The 19,997-nt window shown below is 39.0% G+C and overlaps 1 protein-coding gene and 1 long non-coding RNA gene across 4 annotated transcripts in view; both read left to right on the top strand.

The window, feature by feature from the left end:
- Window positions 1–406: 406 nt before the first annotated feature.
- Window positions 407–12,182, top strand: YPEL5 (yippee like 5). Of its 2 annotated transcripts, XM_026084458.1 has the most exons (4): window positions 3,099–3,191; window positions 3,276–3,422; window positions 8,211–8,383; window positions 10,074–12,182. In XM_026084458.1, exons 3-4 carry the CDS (start codon window positions 8,243–8,245, stop codon window positions 10,296–10,298), a joined length of 366 nt encoding a protein of 121 aa, XP_025940243.1. In that variant the 5' UTR covers window positions 3,099–3,191; window positions 3,276–3,422; window positions 8,211–8,242; the 3' UTR covers window positions 10,299–12,182. The 2 variants fall into 2 exon arrangements, with proteins under 2 accessions (XP_025940244.1, XP_025940243.1); XM_026084459.1 differs by lacking the exons at window positions 3,099–3,191; window positions 3,276–3,422 and adding an exon at window positions 407–428.
- A 3,810-nt stretch (window positions 12,183–15,992) lies between these two features.
- LOC112974940 overlaps window positions 15,993–19,997 on the top strand; it is a 7,245-nt gene continuing 3,240 nt past the window's right edge. The window contains exons 1-2 of one of the 2 annotated variants that reach the window (XR_003256428.1): window positions 15,993–16,050; window positions 19,578–19,806. This is a non-coding gene — a long non-coding RNA (uncharacterized LOC112974940). Of the gene's footprint in view, window positions 16,051–18,499; window positions 18,671–19,577; window positions 19,807–19,997 lie in introns of those variants that run through there. The other variant, XR_003256427.1, reaches the window with a different exon arrangement.

Below are 19,997 nucleotides of genomic sequence, written 5' to 3'. Positions count from 1 at the left end.
CGGCAGCCCCGGCGCTGGCGCTCAGTGCGAGCTGCTTCGTGCAGTTGTTGCCGTTGATGGTAGCCCCTCTGGGTCCGTTAAACAACACCTGGCCGTTTCTCTGCCTGCCCCCGGCCCTCCCCTAGCCCGCCACTGCCTCGCGGTGATGCTTCGTGTCGCTGCCTGCTTCTAAGATGGTTTGAATCCGCGCAGGGAAGCGGATGGTATTTTTCAGGGCAGTTGTCTCAATTTGATCTCAAGGCTGTACTTCATCGCTTTAATCTTTTCAAACTCTGAATGCTATTGAGATAGATTATTCTTCATGCAGTCAAGGTAGGCGCTAATTCTGCAGTTCGCCGAATATGGGAGTATTTCCTTCTCTCGCCCTTTGCCAGGAGCCCTGTGGTTACCGTAGGTCTGCGGAGAGACAGTTGCCGTACTGGCGCAAGGCAAGTAGCTGTGTTGCTTTAAACGTCTGTCTCTTCTTTCTTGCCGATTAAATGGTGTTGTTTGTTCACTCCTTCTTGAAGATTTATTCATCTGTGAAGCAGCCCTAAGTAAGCCCCGTGTCCTTGTCTGATAGGCGTCTCTCTTGCAGGAAGCCCATTTTCAGAACTCGAATGGTAGCTCTTTGCTTATGAAGATGCTTACTGTTCTTTCAGTAATTATCCGGCTTCGTCTGTCATCTTTTGGGATGGAATTTTCCTGTGAAAACGTGGATTCCCAGGAAACTGAAATACTTGGCAAGCACTTCTCACTTTGAAAGAGATTTTAGTCAGAGCAAAAATGAATGTAAAGACTCATCTGTTTTTGTGTTATTCTGTATACAGACCTCACCTGGAATAAAGAAGTAGTTACAGTTTTGATTAATACAGCATGCTTATTTAAGAAAAAGATTTTATTTTGAAATAATAAAGAAATATTTACTAAGTTCTATCACTATATCTTCTTTAAACAATAAACACAATGTTATGGTTAGAGTAAAGAAATAAAGTAAGTATACAAATCTCATGAGAGAGAAACACAGGGCATGACTTGGCTCAGTGGTAGGTGTTACAGAGCAACTTTTGATGTTGGTAACTAATGTCAATACATAAACCATTAGTATAACTAACATTTAAACTGACAGCAGAAGGAGACTTGCATTATGATTGTAAAGACTCCCTCATGTTGCTGCTTCAGTTATATAACTGTAGTCATTATAAACCTGATGTGTATAAACTCATTCTGTATAGTTGAATTCAAGTGTTGTTTTGTCACTTTTAAGCATTGCTCCCCCCCCCCCCAAATACTAGTGTTTAAAATATTATTTGGACGCTTCTGTTATCTGTTACCTTCCCTTCCTTAGTTTTCAAAGTAATTAACTTATAGCAAACAAGATTAATTGTTTATATATAATTATAAAATTTTAATAACGATGATGGGTAGGTTTCAGAAATGGCTACCAAGTGTGTGAGGATAAAAGAAATTGCACCTTACAGCCCAGTAAAGAAGATGACAAGAACGGATGAGATTTGTTACTTGTCATCTGACAGACTAGCTGAGAGCTGTATATGTGTGGGTTTTTTTTCTTTTTAGTGTTCCCTCTGCTGGTAGTCATCACAAGTTTAAAGTAGTGTTACCCAAGTTAGATCATCAGTTAATGGTTGTTTACTTACACAGGACCTATGTTGAAATCTTGAGATGCTCAGCTCCTGTTGAAATGCCTGACTCCCTTAAGCAAGGTTTAACTTCAAATCTTATTTAAAATACAGATGAATTACCTGTACATTGTGAACGCTTGGTAGCAAAGCTCCTTTAATTTTGGAGCATTTGGGAATTTCCCAGTTGGTATAAGAATTTCTTGCTGAGATGCACTAGGTATATCTGCAACCTTTCTGTCAGTGGGTGTAGTTTGCGTAGAAATATGGATGGTCGTTGTCTTTTTGCCATTTTATTTAAAGTTGACTTACTGTTTTTTTGTTGGTTTTTTTCATGACTCATTAAACTCTTGGTGTCTTCAGATGAACACTTGTATACTTTGGATACTAAAATTAATGAAAACGGAAAATCTGAATTAGTTCAACTTTGTGAAAGTTGCCGAATGGATTAATAGGCTAAAATCATCTTATCTGTGTAATTAACATGAGAATAAGTTTATTACAAAACCAGGAAATACAGGTTTCTTAAAAACAGTTGAGGAATTAAGGGAGGAAAAGGAGATCTGGAATTGAGGAGACAGAAATAGTTGCTAGCTTTGAACCCTTTGTGTAGTACTGAGAAAAGAACTTAATCTGAGTCTGATGTTTGATACTATTTGTAAAGTAATACTTGTATATCTTATCTAGCAAGAGTATTGTGAGGATGTCAGTTACAGTGTGTGAAAAGCTCAGATATGGGGGCACTATTAATTAGAAAGGGGCACCTGTCAGTATTGCTCTGCTATCTGTAAACTTTTGAAACAAATTAATCTGTATAGTATTTCCATAGACCAATATATATTATCATATTTAAATGCCAATATCCATATGCCAGTCTTTCACTTTACGTGAGAAAGAGCCAGTCTGCACTAGAAAATTATACTATTGTAACTTTACTGATGCAGTTCTGTCATGTAGGGCATCCTGCTCTAGGTGAGCATGGTGCACTGCATCTGGGCACAGCATTCATTACTTTGTCAAAGACTCTTCAGTCATTTACTCTATTAAATTCCTTGTGCAGTTTCCTATAGTAGCTGGATGGTTCTAATGAATGTGGTGTACTGCACCAATTTGCTTGCTTTCTTCACTTTTGGCTACGTGCAGTGCTTTCTTATAAAAAAAATTCTGCATGTAGGCAGAGGCCGGAGGTCAGGCCTTGCTTGCTTCAATAGTTGCGGAAGTCATAGTGGAACACTGCTGAATCTCAGACCTGCTAACAGACTGACTGGGCGTGTATCTTCAGATGCACCCCCACTTATGAGCAGCAGACACCTGAGGAGGTAAAGAGCAAGTTTTATTATTTTGCTCATCCAGTGATTCTTTAATGTGTAGTCTTGTGTAGCTGGGCTAATTATTCTTTTCCCTCTTTCCTTTGTCTCTGAGATGAGAAGGTGAAGCTCAAACCTTGTTCCTGAGGTGAAGTTTAAGCCTGGTTCCAGAGTAAGTCCATCTTCGCAGTGTCTTACCCTACCTAGGGGAGTACAGCACCATTTTTCAAGTAGGATATAGTGATTGTTGGCTCACCATGCAAAGGTAAATGCTTTTAGTTAGAGAGATGGAGAAACAGAGTCTATCATAGCTTTGTATCTCTTAACTAGCAGCTGTTTTCTGTTGTAGATTTGGGATGCAGTAGATGGTGCTGAAGCAACACTGAGACTCCTGATATCCGCAGTCCAGTGTGTGTATGGAAGGTGCCAGCTTTCCCAGCCATTGATGGTTCTGTGTCTTCAGGAGATTCTCTTTCTGAGAAAGAAAACACTGACTGTTAGTTTAAAAAATGTTAATATTTTTTTTTGCATTAGTTTTTTGTTGTGTGTTGCTTTTAAAGGTAGGCAGATTAGGTAGTACAAATACAAACCAAGTAGTGCTTCGGGTGCCTTGAGCTCTCTGTGCAGATAGTGGTGAAATTTAAGTTGCTAAATGTCAGCTGTTTGACAGTTGTTGCTCAGTGCTGTAAAARTAAGCACTGAAAGATGCGTGGCTGTTTGGGAGCACTGCACTGGAAATAGGTATTATGGGTACACAGCCATTGTGCTTGTGTTTTCTTTCGTGTGTTTACTGGGAGAAGCATGCAGGCAGGAAATGTGTACAATGTGACTGAGGAGTGGTATCAAGGTTTGTAATGTGAAAATAATGTACTGTCAGCAAGCCTTAATAATCAGGTGATATGAGCTGTCATTGATCTGCTAAAGATACTGTCAAGGATGCAAGCTGATAGTGCTGTTTAGGATGCTGACTAATGACACAGTGATGTCTGCTTTCAGTTCATAAAGTGCCTGTTTCCTCGAACTGTGTGGACATGGAAAGTGGTAGATGCTTTATATCCCATTAGTGGAGGTAATAAGTCTGCCTTTTTTACATGGGATCCATTAATTTAATATTCAGGCTTGCGTTTGGGAATCTGCATGAGGGCAGGATCACTAGGACTTCATCACTGCCATTTATCCAGCAAAGAATATTTAGTTGACTCTGAAGAAGAAATCATGGGCCAAAAAATTCTGTTCCTTCCTCAGCCTTTGGTTTTGTGAGGTTACTGTCCACTGCTTTTGGAAAATTCTCCTAGCAGCATGATGGAATTGGTGTGATATGATAGTGCCACTTTCTGGGGTTGTAGATAGCAATAGGAAATTTGACTGGTGCTCTCAGCCAATGCAGAATATCTCAGCCAATTGCACTGTTTTTAAGTATAAAGAGTAGCTGAATTTGGTATATGCGCTTCTTGTATTTTCTTCCCCCTAATTGGAGGATCTTAAATGTTAAAAATGCTTTAATTTTTCGCAATTCTCTGTTTTTTTTCATTAGAGAGAGCCTTCCCACTGCCTATAAAAGCTGCCTATAAGTGGCTTTTTTTTTCCAGATCATTTATATATGTGTGAACATAAATAGACACCCACATGTTTTACATGGGAAGTGGAAACTGGAGGAAAGAAATTACATGGTTATCTCGGGTGACTTTTTACAAACCAATTCAGTATATAAGGGATATGAGCTTGGGAGCAATGGAAAATAGCTTTCTCTTGTTCTGCTGTGCTTCTACTGTGTTGTTTCAGTGTACACTAAGTATACCTTATGGGATTCAGGGTTGTCGCATATGAGGACAACAGTACCTTCTGGACTGGTCTTATAAGTGAATATTCTGGTTTTGGCTTAAAAAAAGAACAGGAAAAAAAAGAGCCCACATCGAAGTTCACTTTTCTTCCTTGTATGAGAGGAAAAAGCATAAGTTCCTTGTTAGCTTGTCTGCAAAAGTCACAATTAAATGCATTGTTTTGAGGTTGCCTTATTAGCAGTCGTTCTGTAACTTACTATTTTCCCACTTTTTACAACTGTGAGCAGTAATATAAAGACTAATGTAAAGGTGGCTAGTTTTATAACACTTCAGTAGGATTCTTACAGAGCCGTTGAAATACTGTAACAATCAGAACCTGGAGTTAATGATAGGAATTCTAGGTCATTATCTATTTTAGCTGAAATCTATGATAGGGAAGGTAAGCACAGAGGTTATTTTAAATGTTAGAAGTTCTAGTGGGATTAAATTAAACTTTGACTGTATTTTAAGAGACTTCTAAAAACTACTTTGACTCTTTGCTATAATGCAAATAGTAGAACTTTTATTTTCTAAACTTTTAAATGTGTAACTTTTTTTTTTTTCAAAAAAGGCATTTTCTTTCTCATGCACTGTATTCTGTAGAAAACTTTCAGTGCTGATTAGTCTGTTAGATTCTGCCATAACCTTAGTCTGAACTCTCCCACATTTATGCTACCATCAAGTGAATCTCATTTTGCTTTTCTGTTAGAACCCAAGTCTTATTGAAATTTTCTTTCTTGTTTAGATACTTGATTAGGTTACTTTTAGCTCTTTGGGATGATRTAAATAATTGAGCATTTTAGGCCTTGTATCACTAAGCAAATTTTTCATCCCTCAAATCTTTGGATATGTTTTTTATGCATTTATTTTAATTTTCAACATCTTTGGGGTTCAACACTTTGGTCACAGTCCATGTATAATGCCATATGCAGAAGTAATACAATCTTTATATGTCACTTTGACTTTTAACTTGCTTATATTTGCAAGAATTATACTCTCTTTTCTGAAGTATTTAACTTTTTATTTAACTTTTTTGTTTCCAGGTGTCTTTGGGTTACTGCTTTTCAGGGTGCAGTAACATGAATTGTATTTTTAGATATGTGATGTCTTTACATTTTAGCTGTTAAGATTTATATCTGGAATTTGCATACTTTGCTGGATTAGTCTATGTAATGGATCTGTTTTCATGATTTACCAGGTTTAGTGTTTGTGTTACTCTTTGTAAAAAGATAGGATTTTTGTACTTGCTCTAAGTTAGCTTCTAAAAGTACTGACAGGGTCAGCATTGGGTTGACTCTAAAAGAAACACCCCTTTGGATGTTGATTCCACATTTACAATAATTTACAATTTTTTTTTATCCACAGTACAATCAACATACAAATAACATTATCCCAAACTAGTAAGAATGGCACATGGAGTTAAGCCAAATGCCTTATGGGCATATCTGTCCACACAATTGCTTTTATTGCTTGCATATGTGGTTTCTTCTGGCTGGAGACTTTTACTGATATTCAATTATTCACACTTACCGTGAGTTGATTTTTTCTTCCATGCTGTCACCATTATTGTTTTAATTTTTTTCTTTTGCCCACACCTGCTACCTTGGAAAGATAAAGCCATATTAGAAAGTTATTATGTAAAAAGAAAYTGAAGAATAAATATTCTGAGTGGAGTCACAAGGAAATATTGCCCCCACACAGCAAAATGTTTGAAATATTTTATCAAACTCAAGACTTGTTTCATGTGTCCACTTCAAGAAGAGCAATGGGTTTGTGTCCTTCAAACAGAAGACTTAATAGAAAGTGATTGGAAAAAATCTGAATGCAAGAAACTTGTATTAAAATTGTGCTATTCAATATTATGAACAGTTTTCATTGCCAAATAAATGGTAAGAAAACAAAGTGGTGAAATAAAGCAATTGGAATATCATTATTTATGTCAGTGATTTATATGATTTTTTTAAATGTAAGAATGCTATTTTAAATTTTATACTTACACTTTATACTTTTTATACTTTGCTTTGTGCGTGTCAGAGTAAACATTAAGAAGTGGATCCTTTAGGACTTGAAATGGGATTAACTTAAATATCTGCCTTTCTCAAGGCATTTGACATAGAATACTCAACTTGATGAGTACAGAACTTGATGAATTTCTCTATGAACAGCACACTGTCTCCTCCTTTGAAAAATAAAACCCACACAACTTTCATATTGCAATGTGTCAGATTTACTTTGTATTGCTGTGCATGGAAAAAGCAGAAAATATTCTTTCCTGACTCCACATTTGAAACATAAATGGAGGTATATTTAACTTGTTTAAATATAGATGTTTAGTCATAAAACTTTTTTGAGGTTAAAGTGGAAATGACATAATCATTTAATTCCTTTGTCATGTTACTTCATCCTTTGTGATTTAAATTTTCAGTTATCTGACATGTTCTGTGCCTACTTAGTAGCTAACTTTTAGTAATTTATATTAGTTGGTTTAAAGCTGCTGAGATGCTTTAATTTTCCTGACCAGCAAAGAGGCTTATTTGTCAGGTACTTCAGTTCTGGTGCTGTAAACTTTCCAAGCTGTCTTTTTCTGGTCAGAAGGGTTGTTGATTTATGCTAATAAAGAGGCTTTGGAATTTGCTTGGGTAAATGACACCAATATTTAACATGTAGATTAGACAGCTTTAGTTGGTTGTATGTAAAGTTGTTTGATTGTAAGGATTTTTGTGGGCTGTTCCTTATGAGAAATAGCATCTAGACCTTATCTGTGTTGGTGTGTATATGAAACCAATGGGGTCAAGTTTTTAATCAGCAGTTAAGCAGTTAAATACCACAGCCCAGTATGCTATGCTAGAAGACTAAAGCATCTTGGATGGTGTTGCTGTGTGGTTGCATGTGATAAATTGAGCCATGCTGAGGGAAAGTGACAAAATTAAGCGTATATTAAAAAAGGGGGGAGGGGGTGACCTGGGAAAATTAAACTGTAATTGTCTTGCTGACTCAATGTACTTCTCAGTGCTTCATTTCCCAGTGCTGACTAAGATGGGTAAGTCTTTGGGGAATATACTGGAATGGAATTTCAGTGTTAGAGGCAAAGAACATAGGGAAGAAACAGAAGCTTTTGAGTATAAGGACCATATGGTTCCGTAGGAGACAGGGCTCTGAATGTCTGAAATATGTTTTATGTGTTTGAATTCATGTTTCCCTTGTTTAACGTAACTAGCTTCCATCTAGGTGTGTCATCTTACTGGTAAGATGGTCAGTTTTAGGAAAGAACTTCTTGCTTTGTTTAAGTTCTGTGTTTCTTAACCTTGATGGAAAAACAGAAAGGATGATTGCAGTCTATATGTTCAGTAATTCATATACAAAAGTATCTCTGCAATCATTAGCTGAACTACTTTGTAGGATGTTCTGCAAAGTACTTTTTTTTTTTTTTTTAACATGTATGTGATGTTTCTTTTTGCTTTCAGGTCTTGAATATAAACTTACATAAGTTCTGAAAATGGGAAGAATTTTCCTGGATCATATTGGTGGCACTCGCCTGTTCTCCTGTGCAAACTGCGACACAATTCTGACCAATCGTTCTGAGCTCATCTCTACTCGTTTTACAGGGGCCACAGGAAGAGCCTTTCTTTTTAACAAGGTTGGTAAGAAGTCAGAAGCCGAAAGGGAACTACTGTTTGATTTTGAAAAATGAGTTTGTGTGATATGAGTCTGTCATCAAATGCTTCTTGGCTAAAATGTAGTGCAATTATGATTATTTAATTTTTTTTTTCTATTACACTGTCTTTATTTTCGAATTTGACATTAACTGTGAATGGCAAACTATCTAAGTTTATCTGTAATACTAAAAGACGCCAAAGGGGATTGTAAATATAGTGACATCACACCAAAATGCAGGTAGTTTTATCTTTGGAGACTTGAGTTCTGAAATAAGACCCTCAAATTCACTGTGAGAATAGCTTTCATTTATCTAAGTTTCAAAGGGCTTTGTGCTCATTTCATGAATAAAAGATCTAGATTATATTTTGTTGCATTTCTAAAATATGTTTAAATTAACAGCATTTTGGCCACTTTAGGTAAACACAGTCTCTTTTACAGGCAATAACACCTGGGTTCATATTTTTATATGAACACATAGTTTCTTATTTTTTATTGATCAAGTTTGATTGAATTCAACTGATTGTTGAAAATATGAAAGTCATGACTCTTAATGAATTGTGGCATTGTTTATTAACCCTTCAATGTAGACTTGTTGGTTAGACTCATTGAAAAACGGTGATCTTTCTTTACTTTCTCATAAAGTTTCTAGCCATATAATCATTGGTGTGTTTTGTTCTGTTTTTTTTTTCCTTGAAAGCCTGCATTGGCAGAGTCGATGTAGGCATCAGTAATATTTTCAGTTAACCATGGTTTGCCTTGGACTTTCTGGTATTTGCTGAACCCTGTCATTAGTATGTATATGTAAGTGATAGGCTGCATAGCTATAAAAGAGAGCCATAAATCAGACTTTTCTTGTCCAATAAGCACTGGACCCTGGGATTCAATTTTTTTGTGTTAGATAGTGGGTTTTAATCACAGAAGTTTGATACTTCTATTTCTGGGGGCAGAAGCATACATCTGAAGTGGAGAGAGCAGGAGCAGTCAGCTGGAAAACTTAAAGCAGTATAACTCCATCTTTCACAATCCTAATGTGTCTGACGGTTTGGATATAGTTCTAACATCAACTTTTCAGCCAGTTATGCATCCTGGTTCTGTGGTTTTGCTGCTAAACAAGTTAGAAGTATATTTTAAATTGCCAAGATAGTAAAAAGATAAATGTGTCTGTGTAGTGCCTACATTCTCAGCCACTCAGCCTTCCCTTTTCTTAGATGATAATTTCAAAAACACTACAAGAATTTTCAGAAATGCCTTTTTTAATAGTTGAATTCTGATATCTGGAAATAAGTGGTCACATCAGTTGCTAGTAATGGGTGAGATATATTAAAAGTGATTCAATATTGGGAAGTTTATAAGCTATTACACTAGTAATTTCTGACCCAAAGTTGAATGCAGTACTGTCGTAACTTTTGTGGTAATATCTCATGTCCATCAATTAAACAGTGAGGGTTGTACATCCCTGTAAAGGGCATCTTTAGGGTGTTACCTTCTCAAGCAGGAGATTTTCAAGGGCTGCAGACTATTACACTTCAGTTCTCAGTTCATGTGCAGTGCCTCAGGCTCTTTACTTGGACATTTCTTTTAAAATATTGCTAGTCATGCCTGCTGTTTTCAAGCTTTGCTCTAGGCAGACTAATCCCTTCTATTGCCCATCCTCTGTGTATTTTTATCAGGTGGTAAATCTGCAATACAGTGAAGTTCAGGATCGGGTCATGCTCACTGGCCGCCACATGGTTCGAGATGTGAGCTGCAAGAACTGCAACAGCAAACTGGGTTGGATCTATGAATTTGCCACCGAAGACAGCCAGCGCTACAAGGAAGGCCGTGTTATCCTGGAAAGAGCTTTGGTCCGAGAAAGTGAAGGATTTGAGGAGCATGTTCCGTCTGACAATTCCTGAAGGGACTCAAGTCTCTCTTCGGGTTTTCTTCATTTGAAACTCAAAAATAATAAAAATCAACAAAAAAATCTACTTACATACACTGTCACCTTAGCATCAGAGTCGGATTCATGGACTACGGAGTGGGAAAGATTGTGAATTTCAGATGGAATCTTCCTTTCTTTATTCCTTTTATATTTTACTTTCCCTCCAGCAGCTGTTTGTAGAAAGAATGTTGTGCAAATGCTGTAACTTTCTCTCTTGCATTTATATCTGTTAGATCTGAGTTTGTATCTGCAGATACAATGGGCTAAAAGGAAAATATTGGGGAGGTTTCTTTTGTCAGAGAGAAATCAATGGGGTTTTTTTAGTTTGCACAAACTGATGTCAGTATAAAGATATTTTAAAACTACAGATTTTTTTAAAAAGTATCTTCCAATTTTTGGCTTAAGTTTTTTCTTTTTTTTCTTTTTTTTTTACCCAATCTTTTCACCTGATTTGCTAGCTTAAGTGAAGAGATCCGAATTTGTGTTGAGTGCTAAAGGTTCAGTGTTGGTACAGCTTGGGCTGGCCCTTGTGCCATATTCTTGTTGAGGTTGATTGGTAGCACAGAGCCCATTATTTCTTGTCGTTCTTGACCCAAAGATGTCACCATTCCTCATTTATTTGTGAAGTCCCATTCACCATGTAAACTGGTGTTGATTGGAAACTTTTTTTGAAATAGGGCAAAACTGCTTGGCTTTTTTTTCTTTTAACTGATGTAACTTATAAGCATAGTAATAATATAAAATAATAGTTGTCTGTTTAGTCTTGCGTTGCTTAAAATCAGAAGCTGTGTTTGTAATGATAGGGATCCACTGAGAAACTACTGTTTCAGTAGTAATTTTTTTTCTTTTTTCATCTCTACTAATCTCATTAAGTAGACAGGCAATTGCAAATCTTAATTCTTCTTCAAGGAGCTTTCTTTAAACCCAGAACTTCCTATGTTAAACACAGCTGCTGTGTAAAAGGAGAAGATTGCCAGCATGTTTGTTCATGCATCGAGTATGCAATCTGCATCTCTTGAAAAGATTAACTTAAACAGCTTGTTTTCAAATGCTGCTTCTGGTGTTGAAACTCTTATCTCTTTCAACCTTGTTGAACCTTTTCATTGTAATGTTATATTTTTATCTTTCTGGGCAGCAGCACATGTAAGCCTAGTTGTGACTAGTGACTTGGATTCCTGCTTTTTTCTTGTAGAGGTCAGCTCTGTTTAAAATAGTGATCTTGCTTGCCTTTTAGCAAAAATGTTCTTCATTAACTTAACTCAAGGGTGCCCAAACATTTTCATTGTGTCTTAAGCCATAAGTTAAGATCTCAAGGGCTGCAATTAATTTGAATGTTAGTTCTTTATTAAAGATATGCATTTATTTTTTTTCTCTTTAGACAAATTGTGGTCMACGTGAAGTAAGTTACTCAGACACATAAGAGAAAAACAAAATCATCTGGGCTCTGACCTTTCAGAATAACTTTTCTTCATTAGCCACAGCTCCATAATTAAAACTAAAATGTGGAGGGTGACTATGCAGAGTTTTTTCTTAATTATTTTTGGTTGCCTAGTGGCAATTTGGACACCCCTGACTTGAATCTACTGCCTATCTAATTTAAAAGTAGCTTTACTGTAGAATTGTCACATAGAAAGGAAACAAAGTAGATCACATACCAGAGCTGTGCTTGAATCAAGCTGCTTAAACAATAGTGTACTTGTGCCTCAAATGAATCAGTTCTTGCACTGGGTACAGTAGAACCCCATTATCTTGTACTTCTGTCCTTCACAAACCCCAGAAGTCCCATTAGCATGGTCCTCTGCAGTACTCTTCTTGTACTTCTGACATTACAATACAATAAAGTATGTTTTGTCCTGAACTGGTATCTGCTATTCTTTTTCAGTTATTTTTTATTTTCATGGAATCTGTCAACTGAATGACATAACCTATCCCATTGTCTCAATTGAGTAAATAATTGAGTTTCTACAGTACAATGATAAGCTGTAGATGTTTTTCTTTGAATGGGTGGCTAAAGGGCTAAAGAGTATACTGTTGATTTTGGAAGGTGCTAAGTACAACTTCATGCATAGCACTAGGACGCTTGAAAACCTTTCATTTACTGCTCTTAAAGAGGAAAATAAAAACAGGAAATTGCTCATTTAATAGAATGCTGGGTGACAAACTTTCTTGTCTTTGCAAAAACAGCAAGCTGAACAAAAGTCCAGCTTCTGCAAGAAATGTGAAATTTTAGCTTCTGAAATGGCTTGGAAGCTGAGAATTTATATTTCTGGAACTCTGTGACAGTTTGCATGTATGCACACAGAGAAGTCTGTTAGGGAGAAGCCTTCTGCACTAACAGCTTATCAACTTCAATAACCAGCTGTAGAACAGAGGTCAAAGGATCAGTGTATTGCTATAATGCAGCCTGAGGGGCTTATTCAAATTTGCATTGACCTCTTCATTTCGGTAGAACTTTAGGCCGTGAGATGTCGGAGATGAATTTCTCCAAAGCCTATGATATAAAGAACGCTACTGATGCGAATTTATTAAAAAGCTATCAGACTGGAGCAAGTTCACTGCAGCTTTAAAATGCAATTGAGTAGACTTTGGATTGCTCTTTTAGGTTACATGCTGTAACTCTCCCTATCACCTTGATGGCTCTGTGGGAGGGTTCAGCCTCTTAAATTTTGACTACTCCTTGAGACACTTTGTGTGTGAGTACACACGAAGAGACTTATCTGTAGGGAACAGGACGATTAGTTACAGTACAGTTAGAGAACAGAGCAGAAATTGCTATTTGGCTTTTAATATTGTCTAGTAGAGCAGTAGCCTTGGATTCCCAAACAAGGGATGGCTGGTACAGCAAAATGTGCTAACGAAATGAACTTGGGCACAGCATGTGATAGTCTGTCCGTCCTGTCTTGGGCAAAGTAGGGAGCAGTGAAATGAGAGCACATGGTATTAGATGAAGACCTCAGAGTTTGTGCTGTTAGACTTCAGCTTGGGCTAACAGTTGTGCTGATGCTTTTGCCACTAACATCTGTTTTACAGATTACATTATCCCATGCTGTGATCTCCTACTGGAATTGCTGTGTAGGTGTATGAAGTGTAATACTTCATTAAAGGTGCTGATTTCCATTATAGCAAAATACAGCCTTGGAAGGATGAGAAGATTGGACACTGTGGGTGTTGAAAAAGCAAAGCACTTTGATTATGTTTTCTGTGGATGTTCAAAAGAACTTTTCAAATGGCATGTCTTGTGCCTGTTTAAAAAGGTAGCACCACAATGAGTTTCGGGGATGGCTATGGCTGTCACAGGCTTATTCTTACAGGGCAAACCTATCTCTACAGCTTTCTGCTAGAGCTGTAGGGAAATAAAGCCAGCAGATCACCAAGGGATAAATGGGAGGAGCTGATGACACTGCAGTTCAGGACACAGTTGCTGGATATAAGGAAGAGGGTGACTGGGAAAATTAAAGCATTGACCTGGGAAAGGCCAGCTGATTAATTAATCTTCTTTAAAAGAAACCTCAGCAGTGACTTTGCAGTAGCATTTTTACAGAAGTGAGAAATACTGTGTTGCATTTCCTGGGCCTGCCTTCACTTTAACAAAACAAAAGAATCCATCAGCAGAGCCAATGAAGCTTGGTTTCATATGGATCTTAAGAGGGTTTTGTGGATTCCCTGATGCTTAATAAAGGGTGAAACACTTGAGACTTTTTGCTTGGGGCACTGATTAGGATTTCTCTCCTATCCAGGGCCTGTTTTTGCAGAAGTTTAAACAACCAAGCCATTCTGAGGCCCCTCTCTTCATCAGCTGTGGTTAAAATTGCCCAATAACTTCAAAAGATCACTTTGAGTGGTGAGGAGGAGTATCACCTGATTGACAATATTTCCTTATAAGCCTTGTTTTTTCCTGGAAATCTGAAACACAGGCCGAAGAAAACAAGTTCCTGTCTGTCTTGTCTCACAGTGGAGCATATTTATGGGCTGAGTCTCTCAAATGCCGTATTTGTCTGAGAGTATGTTTTTTATTTTTTTGCAGCTCTGATGTACGACTATTACTTGGCAGAGACATTCAACAGCTTCTGATGTGCCTGATTTTCAGTGTGAGGCTGTTCCTGGTCTCATTGTTACTTTCCTCGCTACATTTCTCTGGTATAAGGATTTCTGGTAGGTGTAGGGAATTATAAGGGGAGAAATCTGACCTTTGCCTTGCAGCTTTCTGCCCTTTGCTAGTAGGGTTGTTCTTATTTGAATGAATTTCTGATACACTAGTGAAACTGCGGGCTGTCTAATTCCAGCCTTTCACTGGTAAAGGCCATTCTGGATGGTTATTAGTGACCTAACTGTCTCTCATCCTCAACTCTAAGCAGAGGTTATTTAGGAATGATACCTGACACACCTGATACACCCTTGCTTGGGTAGCGGTGATGTGAAGGAAGAACTTATACACCCTGTTTACAGGGCATTGTTATATTCCACAGATAAACTACAGCTCTTTGCATCTGATGCTGTTGTGGAGGTGATCTGCTGAGACTTGCACTGCAGCTCCTTGTTTTTAAAAAAGAGAGATGACTGCAGGACAGCAGTCTGTGCCTCTTAAATCCGGAATTTTTTTCTCGGGGGCCTGAAATACCTACAGCTTGCCCCAGGTTCTGCAGGTTGCTCAGTCTGCTTTGTATTCTGCTCAGCTCTGAGGGATGGCAGTGTGCAAGTTTGGTAGGGCCCAGAGATTGTACTTGTAACTGCAAAAATAACCCCTGGCACCTGTCTAAGAAGTGGCCAGACTATACACAAGGGAGGGCAGGCTGTGGAAGAGAAACCCAAATAAAAGAGGAAGGAAAACATAAGAGAGTGTGTGGGGTGGAATTAAAGTCTTTCTAAACTAGACAAACTTAGTCATGAGAAACAGCAGAGGTTGAAGAAATTCTAGAGGTAAGTTTGCAACTCATCTCTGAGTTTGGGGATTCAGGGAAAGTGGAAACAACTTAGGAATTGTAGAGGATCTGTAAGGTCCCCTGATAAGTAGGGGAAGAAGCAGTATTTGAGCACTTCTGTTTCTTTAGAGAGACTTCATTGAGTGTCGTCACTGTAGGACATTCATAACAGGAAGTACAGAGTTAAGTTTCTGGCCTCTTCGTGTTTGGGTGAAGGGAACTAGAATGTATTTGTCCTTCARAATAGGCTCTGGTTTTGTTCTCATTATCTCAAGTGTTTAACATTATCAGAAACTTACATTTCTTATAGAAGTAAAAATCAGAGAAGGAACAAAAAACAATGGCATAAGTTTACATTTCCTAAATGTTTGACAGGGGTAGGTGGGGGACAGAAGGATGTTGGGATCTTTTTTTTTTTTTTTGACTCAGCCCATGAGAGAAATGTGTGCTTGCCTGACACTGAGATACAGATTGTTTAAATTTGGGATTTTGCTTTGGGCCTATTGAAAGCCTTTGATTTGACTGTGGTAAATATTTCCAAGTTTTTGAAACAGTAAGTTTACTGAATTACAGCAGACTGCATGTCAGAGTTCTTACAGTCTGATGGTAGACACAGCAATAAATGCTTTGGATGAAATAGGGTGACTCCTTTCCTACTGGGGGAATACAAAGCAGAATGGCTAGCCCATACAAGGGTGCTTGGCCAAATAACTGACTGGTGACTTTCGCCTATCTTTGTAGCCTGAGTATGACAATCTCCCATCCTTGCAAGAGTCTGAAGGCTAGTATTCTAAGCACAACCAGGTGGTAAGTACGGAAGGAAGAAGAGGATGTTTGTTACTTTTCAGGGTTGTACCTTTACTCCTATGCACAGTCAAAAAAGTGTGTTGTTCTCGGGGAGGTGGTGAGAACTCAGCTGCACTCCACAGGCAGGGTGCAGAAGCAGCCTCTGTGGCTATGCTGCTTCTAGCATTTGGCCAGTAGATCTTTTCCACCCATCTGACCTGTCCTTCTTAGGTTTGGTCTGGAAATACACGTGCAGGTGTGCTTTAGTCTGCACAGAGTGCAACTGCCCATACCCTCAGCTAGAAGAAGTTGTTTAGGCTTCCCTAAGGCAATGTATTTGCTCTAGAGATTAGTGGGAAAGTAAAACCTACATTAGCTCTTTCAGCACCCACTGATGTACATGGTAAAATGCATCCAAAAATGCCATAACTGCTTAAATCTCTGGTGAGATCTGTATGTTCCCTACAGATTAGCTCAATTTAAGGATTTGGGGAAGTGCCTGCTGTCGGCAATATTAGGAGGCACTACTAGCGTCACTATACGAGCATGATGTTTCAGTCACTTCAGCTCAGAAGGGACTGATGGATTGCCTATTCCATATCTCCCTGCAGAGGAGGGATTAGCTTAGTGATGTAAGCAATAAGCTTCCATTCTTGGGATGAATTTTCTCAGCATGATTTCTACTGTAGCCAAAAGTACATTAGAGTAATATGATTTAGGTTGCAAAGTGAAACATTAAAAAAAAAAAATCTTTCCAAAGGATTGTGCAGCACAGAGTTATCCTGCCCTTGTGTACATCCAGCCTGCTGAAAGTGGCAGGAAGGATATGGAATGACAGGAGTAAAGATGGCACCATCGTTACCCCTGTTGTAGGCATGCAGTAAACTTGCACTGACAACCTCTGTTCCACCATTCCTTACATTGGACTATTTGACTTTTTAACAATGTTTTTCTAAAGGTAATTTGGAAATCAACTTTCTGCTGTACATTTAACTGGCAAAAATAAAAGACAGATTAAGCATCTGTAATTGCTGGTTCTCCCATGAATGGGATTTGAACAGGGACCCCCAAACATTTATAGCAGTGACTGCTGCTACTTAAGCTCCAAGGCTGACTACTACTTACAGCCACCAGAGRAAGCTTGTTATCCAGAAGGAGGGCTGAGCAGATGTTGTCAGATCCAGGCTTTAGAGGTTTTCATTTGACAGAATGTCTCAGAATGGGATAGGGAGCTCTGTTCAGTTCATATGCTGGTTCTGGTTATGTTCCCCCCCACCCCTCCTTCCCCCTTGATGCCTGGAGCTGGTGACTTTCCTGGCCTGTGTGGGGCTTCGGAGGAGATGGTGGGAAGATGGAATTTTTAGTCTGTATTTCCTGCCCAGATAGCTTGACTGACTCTTGCTTCCAGCCTGAGTTGGGAAGGGTTCCTGCCCCATGCATGTTCCCTGTCAAGGAGGGAAATGCCTTATGATTCATGTGCTACATTTCTGAGGAAGGGAGGTGAACCTGGAGGTAGCTTGCTGCCTGTCTTATCTTGCTTCATTTGCTCCATCAGGCTGCAGGTAAGCTGAGGGCTTCAGGAAACTTTGTCAGGCTGCCAAAATGAACCTGAGGCATAGAAAAAGAGCAGCTTTTAACACTCAGTCCAGTGCAGGTTTGGGACAAAATTTGCAACGTTTTTATGGAAACAAAAATAATCATGAAAACTATTTCCCCCATAAAACTTACTTCAGCAGCACTGGTATTTTTATGTCAAAAGGCTGAAAGAGAAGCTGGTGGTAGTCTGCCGTGGAGTTGTGGGGGGACACATAGAAAAGGACACTCTGCCAGAGGTTTTGCAGTTATTTTCTGGCAGAATTGAAGCTCAGAAATTCTGAGTTGTGCTCCAGGTGTCTTGGGGAAAGCGATATTTGTCACTGGCTCCTCTGCTTCTCTCCTTTTCTACCATTTTTCTCCCTGCTCTCTGCAGTTCTGTTGTGCTTTACTCCTCCCTGCTGCAGTCTGTACTTCTGCCTCTTCCCACACCTTCGTTTATTCCTCTCTCCCCCTCCTGCCCTGCTTCTTGCATCCCTGCTGAGTTTTCAGCAGGTGACCTTGTTGCTCCCAGCAAGGCATCAGAGGCTGCAGTTCACTGGTGCAGGGCTCTGCTCTTTGCTAGAGGCTTCTTCACACCCCTGCACTGGGACAGCAATGCTGACGGTATGGCCTTATGGTGAACCGGAGAGGGAGACAGCAATGGTTTTGCTCCTCTGATTCACAAGGCTGTCATGCAAACAGCTGTGCTGGCAGGCTGCTGGAGGCGATGGAAAGAGCAGCCAAGGCCTGCTTACACTGGTGTCACCTCTAAAATCAGGTTATTACCTCTGTCCCTTCTGTGCTGCTTGGGCAGCTGGGGAAGCATGAAGAACACAAGTGCAGTGATCTTACTGTTCTCTGTTCCAGAGTCACAAAGACTCCCCAAACACTCAGGAGAGACAGGGATGGAGAAGGCCCTGCTCATCTGTTCTGCTTTCGGGAGGTCTCACGTGTGGACAAGTACCTGGTGCGGACAAGGAACTGAGCTGGAGCACTAACATGTTCCTCAGAAGACACTCAAACAACAAGTGCACCTCACAAGAGGGCCAAAGGGCATCTCACCGAGGTGACAACCCTACCAAATTTCAAGTCCCAGCCCCAAAGTATTGTGTCAAGAAAACTTTTTAACAAAGTAAATGGACTTTTTGTTTTAAAGAGGCAAAATTATATACAGCCCCTGAGCCTTGTTTTCGGAAACACCTAACCATTTCTAGCTGAACTATTTTAGGACATAATAATGCATCCTGAAGCAGACCTCCAGCGTGAAAAACTTCAGCCCAAGTGTTTAATGCTTAGTGAAAATTATAACCAGCTGAAAATAGAGTTGTATACTGGAAAGTGTCAAGCAGCCTTAATTTAGGAGTCACTTCTTGCACAGACATTTCAGTCTGCCAGAAAAGAAAGGAGAAGAGTCCAGCTGCATCAGTTTGTGCATCAGTTTGGACAGAGAGGTGGAAAAACACATTTTTGCCTCTTATATATTGTGCCATATGTTCATGCATGTACCTCTTTTCAGGATACTTGCATACATCTGGCTTTCCTTGTCTTAAGTGGGTAGTTTTATAAAATCTAGCAGAGGCCCATGTTTTTGTCCCTCTGTTAATGTTGTCAAACCAAGGGTTTATGGTACTGTTCTGGAAATGGGTTAGTTCAGTGACTTTTCCCAGCACTGAACTAGCTGCCAAATAATCAGTGCTTGAAACATTCTGGACCTGATTCTTCTTTTCTTTACACTGTTTTTTCTCTTGTTATCAGCTGACTTCACTGGAGCCTAATCTTCATTCCCAGCAGCCTTGGTCAGAGTAGAATATACAGACACCTGTTTCTCTAAAGAATGCCTTTTCAGGTCTTCTTTAGAGAGCTTTGTATAACTTTGCTCTGTTAGCTGTAGATTTTCCTGTCTCTACCAGTTAAGAGGACTGGACAGAAATGTTTGTTATAAGAACACTGAACGCTTTCTTTTCTTTTTGTAGGCAATACAAGACATCATCCTGGTTTGAGGTCTAAGAGCTGGCAGCTCAGATGAAACCCATGCTCTGACCACTCACAGCTTTGGTTTTGCACTGTAGCATAAAGTGAAAGCAGTTTCCTGCTCTGCTACTGAGCTTAGTGATGGATGTGATCAGTTTTGAAAGGACTGTAGCAAATAATCAGAGTTTTCCTCATGGCATGTCATATGCTGTGCATGTTTGGGTTTGACAGGTGAGAATCATATTACCTAGCATTCTTTATAAGGCTTTCACCCAAAGATTTCAAGGCCTTTTACAAAAAAAGATGAGTATGACTACTTTAGTTTTGTATAAGGATGCTCAGAGTCTTCACATGATTCCCCTAGAGTCGCCACTATGGTACTGAGGTCCTACAGTTTGTGACTCTGACATTGAATTGATCCT

The sequence above is a fragment of the Apteryx rowi genome, unplaced genomic scaffold (genome assembly GCF_003343035.1).
Source record: "Apteryx rowi isolate R43461 unplaced genomic scaffold, aptRow1 scaffold_64, whole genome shotgun sequence".
NCBI lineage: Eukaryota > Metazoa > Chordata > Aves > Apterygiformes > Apterygidae > Apteryx > Apteryx rowi.
The sequence above is the reverse complement of the archived record's forward strand: the minus strand, read 5'-3'. Positions and strand labels throughout refer to the sequence as shown.